Source organism: Dasypus novemcinctus, chromosome 5 (assembly GCF_030445035.2).
Source record: "Dasypus novemcinctus isolate mDasNov1 chromosome 5, mDasNov1.1.hap2, whole genome shotgun sequence".
Taxonomy (NCBI): Eukaryota; Metazoa; Chordata; class Mammalia; order Cingulata; family Dasypodidae; genus Dasypus; species Dasypus novemcinctus.
Window position 1 is genome coordinate 161,957,647 of NC_080677.1, and position 14,214 is coordinate 161,971,860.

Consider the following 14,214-nt stretch of genomic DNA (forward strand, 5'->3'; position numbering starts at 1 on the left):
AACCTTGGGGGTTGGATGTCGGCATACCTGGCCCTGCATTTTCCTTTCAAGAAGGAGGTCCCTGGGGAGAGGGTTTAGCTCAGTGGTTGAGCACCTGCTTCCCACGTACAAGGTCCCGGGTCCAAACCCCAGGTCCTCCTAAAAACCAACAAATGGGAAAAAAAAAAGAATTCTCATTGGGGAGCAGGCGATGACTCCGTGGTTGAGCACCTGCTTCGCACGTCCAAGGTCCTGGGTTCAATGCCCTGTACCTCCTAAACAAAAAGAAACAGAAGCACGAGGTCCCCAAAGCAGATCAAGCTTTGTGGGTCCCACTTCTACCCCCACCCCTTGTTTAAAGTTTCCAGGCATTTCTCTCCTGCTGACTTTGCTTGTGAAGCTGCTGCGTTTTGAAGGAGAAGTGCCGGCCGGGCAGGGGACGCCCGCTCCTTGGGGACGGGCCACGGTCTGGCCCTGAGTCGGGATGGGGCGGGGAGGACGCGGGTGCTGGGCCTGCTCTGCAGCCCGACTGCAGGACGAGCGCCAGGGTTTGGACTTGATGTTGAGGCGAGCTGAGCTCAAAGCTGGGGGCTTGGCATTGACGGCTGGGAAAACAAGGGACTTTTGAAGGACAGCTCTTGGAATAGGAAGGCAGGAAGGGCCTGTGTGAATCGCCAGGTAGCGCGTCCCGAGCCTGGGGCAGGGGAGCCCGTGCTGCGGAGGGAACTGCCCGAGGAGAGTCCAGGTGCTCGGCCTGCCGCTCTCCATAGCCCCATTTTCCCCATCCTGGTTTTTTGGTTTTTGGTTTTTAATAAATCAGCTGTGCTGGCATTCACAGAAACGGACTTCTGAGGGCCCACCTTAGGATGTGCTGGATTTTTCAATTAACGACTAAAACGAAGTCCCTCCATTTATTCTTACCATCAGTCCTGACAAATGAGATCGTTCGATCCTGGATTCTTTTTTTTTTTTAAGGATTTTTTTTTTTAATTTCTCTCCCCTCCCCTCCCAGCCCCAGTTGTCTGCTCTCTGTGTCCATTTGCTGTGTGTTCTTTTGTGACCACTTCTGTCCTTATCAGCCGCACCAGGAATCTGCGTTTCTCTTTGTTGCATCATCTTGCTGTGTCAGCTCTCCGTGTGTGTGGCGCCATTCCTGGGCAGGCTGCACTTTCTTTGCGCTGGGCGGCTCTCCTTACGGGGTGCACTCCTTGCGCGTGGGGCTCCCCTACACGGGGACACCCCTGCATGGCAGGGCACTCCTTGCGCGCATCAGCACTGCGCGTGGGCTAGCTCCACACGGATCAAGAAGGCCTGGGGTTTGAACCATGGACCTCCCATGTGGCAGGTGGATGCCCTAACCACTGGGCATCCACTGGGCCAAGTCCACGTCCCCCAATCCTGAATTCTTTACTGCAGCCGATAGAGCGGTGTTTTTTTGTTGCTCTTCTTTTTTCATTTCCTAAAATGACCAATTTAGATGGTGAACTACTAAGACGTGAGCATCTTTTCCTTCTCTTTCTTCCTCCCCAAAAGCAAAACTCTGTAAGTTGAACAAGTGCAAATTGCTGATTCTGAAGGCACAGGAGGCAAGCGCTGGCTGAGTCATGTCACTGGTGGCCTCCTGGAAGCAGGGGGCGTGGGGGACAGCTGCTGGGGGACGGTTAGTCATTCGGAGGCCACGCCTCCCTCGGCTGCGCCGGGCGCTTTTGGCACTTAAATTGCTACTTTGTCCTCGGGGACTGTATTTCTGTAAAAAGGGCGGGTGTTGAGCTTCGCCTTGGGGAAGCAGCGATGTGTTTTTCTTCCCGCTGCACCCCTGCCTTCCTCTCCGGGGCTGTCCTCCTTGAGATGCACTCAGCAGGGGACCCTGAGTTTAACCAGAACCGGATCATAACCGAGGTGCCCCGTCCCCGGGTGTGGGCTGTTTTGGGGAAACAGGGCCATTGGGCCCCCGGCTCTGCGAGCACCTGGCTGGTGGCCCCGTCGCCACCAGACATTTCATTCTTCACGGCCGGTCCACACAGCAGCGAGCGGTCCACAGGTGTCACCCTGAATAACTGAGACCTTCTCCCGAACTCAGGGACAATGGCCGAGGAGGGCCACCGGTGCAGGGGGCCACACCAGACCCCCCGGCTGTGTCCGTGGACCTGCTGCGGGCCACCGCGTACTTCACGAAGAAACCGTCTTCTCGGCCCGCGGCCTGAGCTGCTCGGCGTCGCTCTCAGCTGTTGGAGGGGGGCACGGGGTGGCCTGGGGCTCGCTGTCCCATGGGGGGGCCTGGGAGGCCGTCGGGGTGCGGCGGGTCCTGTCGCTTGGTCTCGCCAGAGTGTTGGCACTTCGAACCAGTGTGACCAGGAGGGGCTTCTCCCCTCATTCAGACCTCCGTGACGTGAAGTGGGCGCATGGCCTCAGCGTCCTTCAGACCTGCCGTGACGTGACGTGGGCGCGTGGCCTCAGGGTCATGCAGACCTGCCGTGACGTGACGTGGGCACATGGCCTCGGCGTTGTACAGACCTGTGTGACGTGATGTGGGCGTGTGGCCTCAGGGTCATGCAGACCTGCCGTGACAAGTGGGCATGTGGCCTCAGCGTCGTTCAGACCTCTGTGACGTCAAGTGGGCATGTGGCCTCAGCGTCCTTCAGACCTGCCGTGGTGTGACGTGGGCACGTGGCCTCAGCATCGTGCAGACCTGCTGTGACGTGACATGGGCGCGTGGCCCCGGCTTGGCTGTTTGTGCAAAGCCCCTTCTGCTGTGCCTGGAAAGCGTATCCGTCGCCAATGGAGTGAAAGACGTTGACCAGACGCTTCTGGACACTCTGGTGAGCCTGAGCCACCTGCTCGGGGAGCGGGGATGCCCTGCTGTCCTCCAGGCCCATGTTTCCTCTGTTTGGGCTTCTTCAGTGTCCTTGACAAACAAAATTTCTTTCCTTGCTGTTGAAGACAAATCCACGCCACGATTCTAGAACAGCCACCAAGAACCACAGTGCCACCGCGCATGCGCGTCCGGACCTCTGTCGGTCTGTGTGTCTAGCCATCCCGGGGCGGCCGTGGCCGGGCCCTGCACGCTGGGGGGCCGAGAACAGCAGGACTTCATTTTCCCCCAGCTCGGGCGGCGGGAGCGTGAATCCAGGCGCGGGGGCCGCCCCCTTGCCCCTCCCTTGCCACCTCCCACCCTCAGCTGGGCAGCCCCTCCCAGCCTTGGCCGTGGGGGCCGTGGAGGCTGCCACTGCCCCCTTAGGAAGACACTGACCCCCAGATCCTGCCTCCCCAACCCGGGTCAGCCTCACGTAGCACCGCTTCTTCAGGCGCCCCGCTTCCAAGAGAGCCCCCTCAGGGCCAGGCGAGGCTCACACATGTCCTGGGAGACACTTCAGCCCATAGCAGGGCTCATGCGCATGCACGCACAACACATATGTACGCTCACATACATACGTTCACACACATAAGCTCATACATGCACACATGACCATGCACATATTCATACACGCAAACGCTCACACACATGCACACATGTGCATTCATACAGGTGTGCGCTTATGTGCGCACACACATGCATTTACACACATGTGCATTCATACAGGTGTACGCTTATGTGCACGCACACATGCATTTACACATGCTCACACGCCAATGATCATACACACATGCCAACACTCATGCCCACATATGCACTCATACATTCATACACACATGCAGTCACATGCATGTTCACACACAAATGCTCTCACATGCACACATGCAATTCATACACATACGGTCACACATGCACAACACACATGCACGCTCACATACATATGTTCGCACACATGAGCTCATACATGCACACACGGGCATGCACATAGACGCTTTCGCACATGCACACGAGTGCATTCATACAGGTGTGTGCTTACACACATATTTAAACATGCATACACACTCACGCCAATGCTCATGCACACACATGCAAATGGTCACGCACATATACACACATATGCACACATACATTCATGCACGTGCAGTCACATGTATGTTCACACACAAATGCTCACACATGCACGCTCACATGCACACACATTCATACACACGTGCACACAGTCACATGTGTATGCACGCGTATATGCTCATGTGCACATGCATGTGCATTCGCACATGTACACTCATGGAAACATGTTCTCACACGCAGTGCACACACAGGTATGCACGCACATGCATCCATACACATACACTCACGCGCATGCTCACATGTGCACTCATGAGTATGCTCATGCATGCACACATACTCTCCAGTCTGGCTCCCGGCCAGTGTGAGCCCACCCACCACTCCCCCAGGACACGCTCCGTGAGGCTCCGCTGTCCCCGTGCTCTCCTGCTGTCCCCCCGGCCACATCAAGCCTCGTCCCTCAGGTCCGAGGCCCCAGGCCAGGCTCCCTCCAGACTTCTGAGGGTTGCAGAAGCAAAGGCAGGTGGAAGGACCACTTTTCTTTTTCTAAGCGACTGTTCGAGCTAGATTGTGTTTTGGACCAGGGAGGGGCTCAGAAGCCCCCTCGGCTTGGTTTTCAGTGCCCATCACGAGAACCTGCGCCCCCGCCCAGCCCTGGGCGCCTCCGCCCTCGTCACATCCCGGGAGGCAGGAGCCTCCGCTAGGGGCGTCCCCCCTCCTTGGCCTTTCCTTCCCATGGGGCGCTGACAGGCACCAGAGCCCAAGCCCAGCCACCGACGCCAATGGGACACCGCGATCCCCCGGAAAGTGGCAGCGCGTTGGCTTGGCAGGTGGCAAGACACTGGGCCACAGCGGGCCGAGCTGTCGTGTCCTCACCCGCCAGCATCCCAGCGTCACCCTAGACCTTGAATTTATGTCAGTTCATTTTCCCCCACCTCTCCAAGAAGCCCCACCTGTTGGGGCGCCTGCCCAGAGGCGGTCTTGCCCAGGGGCGGCCCGGGCCTGCGGCGAGCGTGGGTCCCCCGGCGGGGCGCGGGTCAGGACACTTGCGAGCAGAACCCTTGGGCCCGCCGCCAGAGCCCACGTCGTGTGACCCCGTTTCTAGGAAACGTCGGAGAGGCAAACCCACAGCGGAGGAACGTGGAGAGGGGCTGCCGGGGAGGGGGGGCTTCTTCGGGGTGACGAGAATGTTCTAAAATTGAGAATAGACCCCCAAAGCACTGAACTCTACCCTCTAAGTAGGTAAATTGTGTGACGTGTGAATTGTATCTCAGTAACGCTGTTAGAGAAAAAGAAGAGCGTTTGGAGGTTGACAGTTGTTTATATTCAACACAATGTTTGCTCATTTTTCCACCGTCAGGTCTGGCTTTTTCTTAGGTGAAGGGTTATGATAACTGTAATTCCATTTAGAACAAGGGAATTTAAGGCATCATGTAGTTTATTTATGGAACTATCAAAAGTATAGAAGAAAAGGAACAGCTAGTGCAAAGGGCTTTTTTTCTTTTAAGTTTGTTTCATTTATCATTAGTTTTTCCTTAAACTCCTGTGAAGCCCTTGCCCATTTCCTAGTCTCTCCCCACTGACTGCAGCAGCTGTTACTGAGCCGTGACTCGAAAAGCAAGAAGGAGACTTAAAACCCTTTAAGGCTGACAGTCTAAGGATGATCAGGTGGCGGGGGGGACCCCAGCTCCCCGAGAAGCTGCACCGTGGTGTGAATTAGACCCTGACACCCACAGAGCACTTCATTTGGTAAATGTATCCTTTTGAACTGGTGGGCTCAGAATCCCAGATTTTGAATTTTTAAAATTTCACCTTATTCTAAAACATATAACTCTTGAAGCTTTGTCTATGACCAAGAAATTGGTTTTCTAATGAGCAGGTCTCTCCAAACCCGAGGCTGGTTTTGGGGGGGGGGGGTAATTTTAGCTGCAGGTGTGCTCATCAACACAGGTGGAGAAGGGTAACAGTTCCCCAAATTGAATCTTTTTCCTTAGAAATGGGTGTTATCTTAAAGATGACCAACCAACTCTGTGGACCGTACTTTTTCAGCCTTAGGTTGATAAGACTTGAATCTCAGACGTGGCTACTAGGTGGCTGAGGTGAGAAAGAAATTTTAAGAGGTGCCTTCTTTCTTCCATGCAAATCCTGTCCTGATGTGCAAATCAGTTTTCTTTCTTTTTTTCGGCTCACTGTGGAAGAGAGTGGCCCAGATTTTAGCACCCCAGGGGCAAAGATGGCCCCCTTTGGCCTTGGTGTTCTTTGCCAAGGAAACCCACCCAGCTTTCGGCAGGGGAGGCGACAGTCCTCTAAAGCCAGGTGCCAAGGAGAACGGGGCCGCCTTCTGTCCCGGGCACGCGTGACGTCGCTGCGACAGCCACGGCGCAGACGCGCACGGGGCACTTAGGGCAGCGAGGCCGCCCAGCTGGCGGGACCTGTGCCCGGCGCCCCGAGAAGGCGCCCCGCGGCTCGTGGTTCTCCTGCCCGAGCCCCAGCCCTGGCCGGAGAGAAGACGGCTCCCTCCCGCCCGCCCGTGCCTACAGCTGGCAGTCAGCCCATGCGCTCGTTCGTGCAGGGCACGCGCAGGGCCCCGGTGGCCTCGGCATCACCGCGGTTCCTGCAGACTCCTTCGACATCGAGACAGGCTCGGTTCCGTGCCCGCCGGCTCACGCTCTCAGCCGTCATTGGAAGGCGTTTGTTGCCACGGAGAACTCTCTACCAGCTCCCCGGCGGGGCGCCTGCCAGGCTCTGGAGCCCAGGCGGGGACGCAGCGCAGCGGGCACAGGGGGGCTGTCACCGGCCTGGATTCTCACCTGCCCGGCGAGCGGTTTGGCATCCTCTCCAGGGCAGCCTCCAGCTCTGTCCCCACTTGTGGGGCTTATGGGGGGTCAAAGCTCAGCCCCAAGCTGTCCCTTTCTCCTCTCGGCCTCCCCGGCTCGTGCAGGCCCCCGGTCGCCGGAACTCCCGTGTGCCAGATGGTAGGCGCCGGTAGTGCAGCACCTGCTTCGAGTCGAGCGCCACCAGCTCCCGCACCCCGCTGGTCTCCCCTTCCGCAGAGCTCGTCCTGGGTCCCCGTGGGACCTGCACGTGATGCTGCTCCTCGCCTCGCCCCGTGGAGGTGGCGGTGGTACCCTCCGTGGCTGACCGCTGTTGGGGACACGCGAACATTTGCTCTCCCGCAGCCCCTGAGCGCGTGCCCGTCCTCCAGCAGGTGCATTTTTAGAGCACGGAAGGCTGAGGTCGAGCTCTGGCCGGCCGGCCTCTGCCCCGGCACCTTCTCAGCAGGTCACAGGCCCCGAAGCAGAGGCCCCGACGGGCAAGGGGGCCGAGCGTGTTCTAGAGCCAGCGCGGCACTGCCTTCAACACAGACGGGCTTCCCCGCGCCGGGGCCGCGGAAGGCCGGTGGCGCGAGGCGGCGGAAGTCTGTTTGATCATGGCCACGTCTGACTCTTGTTTGTGCGAATTGCCCTTTTTGGTTGCCTCAGAGAATCCTCAGGCGGGGGCTGTAGTCCTCTTTATTCCTCGGCTCGGTTGCACCTGCCTCTCGTTATCTTGGCGTGGGGCAACGCAGCTGGTTCTTCTATCTCCCAGGAAGGTTGTGAAAATCACATGACATAGTGAGTTGGATTTTGCCAAGCCTTAGACTCTTTCTAGGGAGACCCTTTTTTTTCCCCATAAAACCGAATTAATCCTTGGAGTTTTCTGTTTGCCTGTTGGCTGACTTTCAGTTTGGCTCTTTTATTTTATGTTCACGGTGTTCTAAAAGGTGTGTGCGAGCGTTTGATCGAGCGCCTGTCCCAGCTCCGCTGCTCATGTGAAAACTTAAGGAGCTTTAAGAAATGTCTTCCACCTACTGGAAATACTTATTATGGGCTGAGACTCCCCATGTGATCCCTGAAAAAGTGAGTGGGGGTTCGTTTTGACGTAGCACTTTTAATCCAGTGCCCTTGAGAATCCTAGTTTTGACGGCACCGTCACCCAGTGCAGGGCTCAGCCGCACCTCAGAGGTGCACCAGAAGGAAATTCCAGATAACTCAGGAGCTCTAAGAACTGTAGGGTAGAGGTGACCAGAGTGGAACGCTCAACACTGTGAAAGCAGAACTATGGAAAATGCCGGGAAACACGGAGCAGGTGCAGCTCAGTGGCCAAGCACCTGCTGCGCGTGCACCAGGTCCCGGGTTCAATCCCTGGTACTGCCTAAAAGGAAAATAGAAAATAAAAGTCAGCAGGCTGACAGGACAGGTGAAATAACTTCTGTGTTCTGAAGAGAACGGTACGAGGTAACTGTCCAGCCAGGGCCTGCCTGGCAGGCACACGGGCTGTCACAGCCGGTCTCGGGCTGGACAGGGGCCGAGCTCGTGGGCAGCTTCCTCGGGGACAGAAGCCTCGGCGAGTGCTCTGCCCAGAGCCGCGCCCGCGGGGGTCAGTGCCGGTGTTTGCCTGGGAAGTCGGGGAGGAGGCTGGACCGCGCTGGGCAGGGGCGCCCCTTCCCTGCCACCCCCCCTACCGCCGCGGCGTCGGGTGCCCGGCGCGCAGCGGGGCCGGCGGGGAGTGAGGGCCGCCCTTGGGGGCGGCACGTGCTGGGCGGAGAGCAGGCTTCCTCACGTGCCAGGGGCTGCCCTCCGCTCGTCGGGGGCCAGTGCGGGGAGGCAGGCCGCCGCGGCTCCGTGGAAACGCGGGGAGGTACGGAGGGCAGACGGCCTGGCGAGGGCTCAGCCTGGGCCAGACCCTGGAGGAAAGTGAGAGGCTCCTGGAAACGGCGGGGAGCGGAGGTGGCTCAAGCGGTTGAGCGCCTGCTTCCCACATGGGGGTCCTGGGTTCGGTTCCTGGTGCCTCCTAAGAACAGGAAAACAAACAAAAGCAAACAAATGAATAGACCACCTCAGGAGAGCCAGCGTGGCTCCGTGGTACGAAGTCCCAGGTTCAATCACCAGCTCCTGGTACCTCAAAAAAAAAAAAAAAAAAGGCTGGGGATGGCCAAAGCAGAACCCCGAGGGATCTGAACCCCCCGGCACGGCCCCAGGCAGCCTGGCTTGCCGGGCGAGGGTTGGGGAGGAGCTGGCCCTGCAGGAGCTGGACCCCAGTTCTGCCCTTTGCTGGCCACGACGCCCCCGTTTCCCCATGCAGAGCGACAGAGGTGCTGGCAGCCTCCTCCCGGGGACGTTAGCAGAATGGGGGGAGGTTCTCTGAGCACGCGCCCCGTCACCACGGCCCCGGGGAGCGGACAGCTCGCTCGAGCCTGGGGACTCATTTTATTCAGAAGAACACGCGGGCTGCTGTCCGAGTGAAAGGAGCGGGGTGAACTGAACGGGGCGACTCTGACTCTGATCCCAGGTGCTAGTCCTCTCCCCCGGGGTCGCGCCCCAGCCTGGGCCATCGCGTCCGAGCTGCGGTGGCCGTAACAGGCCGTCGCCCTGCTCGGTGTCCTCCGAGCGCCCTAACCTCTCTCCCTCCTCCCCCTCTCCGGGAAGAACTCCTTGACCAGAAGCGCGCCCCTCCCCAACGACTCCCAGGCTCGGAGCGGCGCCCGTTTCCACACCTCCTGCGACAAGCGGTACGTCATCAAGGTCATCACGAGCGAAGACGTGGCGGAAATGCACAACATCCTGAAGAAGTACCACCAGGTAACCTCCCCCGTCCTTGAAGCTCCGAGGCGGTTGGCGGTCAGGGCCGGTCCCCGGGCCCGCGGTTTGCTCACGGAGGAGTTGCCGAGGGCGCGCGGGTCGTGCGGCTCCCCTCCGCCCGGGTTTTCTAGGAAGACCAGGTCGTTTCGACGTCACGCTTTTATGCCAGCGCCCCGAGAATCCTGGTTCTGAGGACGCTGTCACCCGGCACAGGGTTCGGGGGACTCGCGGGTGTGCTGGCGCCAGCCCTCAGGCTGGTCCTCGGGGTCTGTCCGCGTGCACCCCCAAGTCCGTTCCCCGTGCGCTGGTCTCTTCCGTCCTTCCAGAAAGGCCGCCGCGTGACCCTGCCGCAGAGAAGAGCCTCTCGGTCCGCGAGGCCGGGGCCGGCCCTCCTCGCACCCTTTCCACGCCTGAGCTCTGTCCCTGGAGCCCTGCTCTCCGTGGAGCGGTCCCCGGCCTGGTCCGCGGGCGCCGCGGGGGCTGCAGGCCCTGGCCGAGCTCGCTCGGGGCGGAGGAGGGACGCGGCCGGTGTCCTGACCCTGGGCCGGATCCCAGCCGACGGGGGCCTCTGGTTTTTGTGCCTGCGATGGGGATGACGGTGACGCAGGGGGCCGGAGGAGTGGACAGGCAGATGCACAGGGAGGGCAGGGTGCAGCGGCTGCCCCACACTGGGCGCTCACTGGGTGCAGGTGCTACAGGTGCCAGTGCTGTGGGTGCTGTGGATGCTGCAGGTGCTGCAGGTGCAGGTACTGTGGGTGCAGGTGTTAAAGGTGCTAAAGGTGCCTTTGCTGGTGCTATGGGTGCTGCAGGTGCTGCGGGTGCCAGTGCTGCGGGTGCAGGTGCCAGTGCTGCGGGTGCCAGTGCTGCAGGTGCTGGTGCCGGTGTTTCAGGTGCCGGTGCTGCGGGTGCAGGTGCTGGTGCTGCGGGTGCTGGTGTGCAGGTACATGTGCTGCGGGTGCAGGTGCTGTGGGTGCCGGTGCCAGTGTTGCAGGTACAGGTGCTGCGGGTGCTGGTGCCGGTGTTTCAGGTGCAGGTGCTGCGGGTGCCGGTGTGCAGATGCAGGTGCTGCGGGTGCAGGTGCTGCGGGTGCAGGTGCTGCAAGTACAGGTGCTGCGGGCGCCGGTGCTGCGGGTGCTGCTGCTGCAAGTACAGGTGCTGCAGGTGCCGGTGCTGCGGGTGCCAGTGCTGCAGGTGCTGGTGCCGGTGTTTCAGGTGCCGGTGCTGCGGGTGCAGGTGCTGGTGCTGCGGGTGCTGGTGTGCAGGTACATGTGCTGCGGGTGCCGGTGCTGTGGGTGCCGGTGCTACAGGTGCCAGTGCTGCGGGTGCTGGAGCCAGTGCTGCGGGTGCAGGTGCTGGTGCCACGGGTGCCGGTGCTGCAAGTACAGGTGCTGCGGGTGCTGGAGCCAGTGCCGCGGGTGCAGGTGCTGCAGGTGCTGGAGCCAGTGCTGGTGGCGGCAGCAGCAACGTCAGGACAACAGCTTATAACTAACCGCAGAGAAGCCGTGAACATGCACACAGCTCGCCCATCACAGGAATCTTCTTTGAACTCACGTTTGAACATGCACAGAGCACATGCGCACGCGTGCCTACACGCACACAGACACATGTGCATGGACCCGATACACGAGTGCATGGACACACACGTACACGGCTGCTTTTAGTATCACACTTGGTTTTCTAACTAAATAACCCCGTCGCCCTCAGAAGGAAAGCTCGGCCGCCCCTGGGGAGAGGCCCACCCGGGTGCTGTGGTCCTGGCGGCGTTAGCTGAGGCACCCTCAGGGCGTCGAGGCAGGCACGCTATCCTCACGTACCGGTCCCCGGGGAGCGAGCACCTGTGTGGTCTGCTCACCCGGGACGCCCCCAGCCCTCACGCTGGAAGCGCGCAGGCCGTGCCTTGGCAGCCGCTTGCTTTTCCAAGCCTTGCGAGTGTGCTCAGGAGCGTTTTGCTTGGAGTGAAGCGTGTAAAAATCTTTGAGCTACTTTCTAGGTTCTAGAACCTTGTGACCGCCTCCAGTTTGTTTTCTAAAAGCATGAGCCATTTGACACCTAATAAATCTTTAATAACATCTGTTTGTTTTGAAATATGTCCTACAGTGTATGTATGTGCAACTGCGTAACATAAAGGAAATTTGAAAGCGCCAGGCTGGAGCGCTAAGCACCTGTCTTCCGAGTGAATCGACTTACAGGTTGCAGCCTTTAGCTCTTCACCTTTCAAACCCTGGAATTTCGTGTCACACTCAGGCCTTCTCTTCACTTTCTCTCAATTGTCTCTGAACACTCAAAGGCAAGTAGCAGCTCCTGATGGGTGAGGACATGTTGTCCCAACAAATGGCTGTGATGCCATTCCAACAAAATGCGACACAGAGGGACACGTCAGCCTCTTGATGACAACTGAATGCTTTGACTTACAGAAATGACAGTTTGAGCCATTTTCTCCAGGGTTGTTACTGTAACCAAACATATAGACCTGGCCTGCCGCCAGCGTGGCGTGCACCGCCTCGGGCAGCGCCAGTCTGTGGATGCCACCCTGGCTTGCACGGGACTGAAGAGCTCCTAGCGTCCCACTCCCGCGAAATAGTTCCCTTCGTGTTTGTTTTCTTTATCCAAAAAGTCCCGTCTTCCCAACACCCATGTTTTCTTTCCTTCTTAGCAACATTAAGTATTTTGAGTATAAGTTAAAGGATCGTGATGCTTGAGAGTCAACCTTCAAAGTTCAAGTGGCCTGGAGGGTGCTAAGTGGAAGGTCAGCTTGTGACTACTTACATCATCTCTGAGCTTCGATCTCTCCTATATTTCTTTCACTCACCCTTCTTTTTATTTTGATGATTTACTCTTGAGCTTATTCCAGAAGGGATTTGAAGTGGTCCTCCAGGGAGTTTGAAGTAGAGATAGAATTGAATTTGAGAATATCATAAAATAATGAATAGGTGAAAAATAAATGAAATGGGCGCGACTAGGCGAGGAGGAAGGCGCAGACCGGAGTCTGGAGCGAGCCTGAACTCCTACCAGGTCGGCTGGCCCCGCTGCTGGCTCGACAGCGCGCTTCCCAGCAGCCAAAGGAGAAAGGGAAAGCCGAGCCAGCCTGCTTCCCAGCTGCTGGGTGTGAAGATGCAAAGGAGAAACGCAGCTGATCAGACAGGGCTGGCTCCAGGGAGCCCCACGGAGGCACCGCGGCCCGGCCCGAACCCCGTGCCTGAAGGCAGGCTGCGCACACAACGCTGCCGTGGCCCCTGAAGACAAATCACCAGGCCAGGCTGCGACCTCGCGCCACCCCAGGGCTTCAGTGCGGCAGGTGCACAAATAGGGTTTCACTGTGCCAAGTGCACAACATAGGGTTTCAAAGCGGCAAGTGCTTTTTTGTGGAGGACGGCTCCAACGCCCACTGGCTCCCGAGCTGTCTGCCGGTCGGGCTTCTCCAGGCATGTGCTAGAATGTTCTTGAGGGACTCTTGGCCTGCACCGCTTTCAGGCACGGTTCTGACGACGCATGCGCGGCGGTGAGCTCCCCTGTGGCGGTCCCACCTCAGGCCTGGCCAGGCGCTCTCGACTCAGGCTGCCCTGAGGCATCTGAGGAGCTCAGGCCCTTCGTAGTCTCCAGAGCCCTGCGCAGCCTCTGCGGCGTGTCCAGCGCTCCGTGTCTTCTCTCTCTTGCTTCGGGGACTGTCGGTTCTTCACTTCTGCCTCCTCGTGCTTTCGGCCGCTTTTGCCTTCTAACGTTCGCTGCTTCTGCGCTGCCCAAGTCTAGACAGGCGGTGCAGCTGTGGGACTTGCCTGTCGGTGGTGGCCTCTCCAGAAGGCTCTCCTGTGAGGACACCGGGCAGGCTTCCTGCAGCCGCTCTGCTCCCTCTCTCCTCCCTCCCTCTCTTCTCCTACCTTTTCTTCTTTCTTACCTTTTGTTTTCTCTCTTCGTGGTTTTATTTTGATCAAACGCATCCAGAGTCACAGCTGTATTCAGAGGGATGGAATCACTGCCAGGCCAGCCTCTGAAGGCTGGATGTTTGAGTAAATCCTTCCTGGAATTAATTCTCTGAGCAGCAAGCCTCACGGCGAAGGGGTGCGGGCGGCGGCTGGGAACAGGGACCCGGGCGCACCTGGGCAGCTTCCCCACCGCTTTCCACCTGCTGCTGCTTCTGGAAACGCTGGCGGTGGCGCCCGCCTCGCGTGGCCGTGAGTTGGGGTTTATGCCACGCCCTGGGGAGGCCGAGTGCTGGGAAGCGACTGGTAAACCATCTCCCTTCCTGACCGCTCTCCTCATGGCGTTGGCTCATGTTGGGGGTGGGATGTCTTGTTTGGTCCCTAACTCTTGCCGTCCCCTCGGAGCACCTGCTTTCGGGCAGTGTGGCACTGAGGCTGGAGTTGGCGGGATCAGAACCCCACACCGTTGGTGTTTTCCCCAGCGCCTTTCTCCTGCCCTCTTCTCCCCCTGCCCAGATTCCCACCCTCCCACGTCCAGCCCGGCCGGGCAGCATCTCGGCCCCACGGAAAGGTCACGTGAAGCAGAGCCAAGTTCTGTGCCTCCCTCGTCCTTGATTTGATTCTCTTCCGTCTTAATTGTCTTGTTAAGGAAATTATTTAATGTCCTTTCCTTCAAATTTCTCTTAGGCTTGGATAAACTCAGGTCCTATAAATGATGACTGGTACCTGGTTAGCTGTACAGTATCAAAGCAGCCTTTGAAAGAGAAAAAAAACAGTG

General features: G+C 58.7%; 1 protein-coding gene across 1 annotated transcript in view; it reads left to right on the plus strand.

The window, feature by feature from the left end:
• PIP4K2A (phosphatidylinositol-5-phosphate 4-kinase type 2 alpha) overlaps nucleotides 1-14,214 on the plus strand; it is a 142,007-nt gene that overhangs the window by 83,660 nt on the left and 44,133 nt on the right. The window contains 1 exon segment of the mRNA XM_058297857.1: nucleotides 9,367-9,519. Coding sequence (XP_058153840.1) covers nucleotides 9,367-9,519 — 153 coding nt within the window.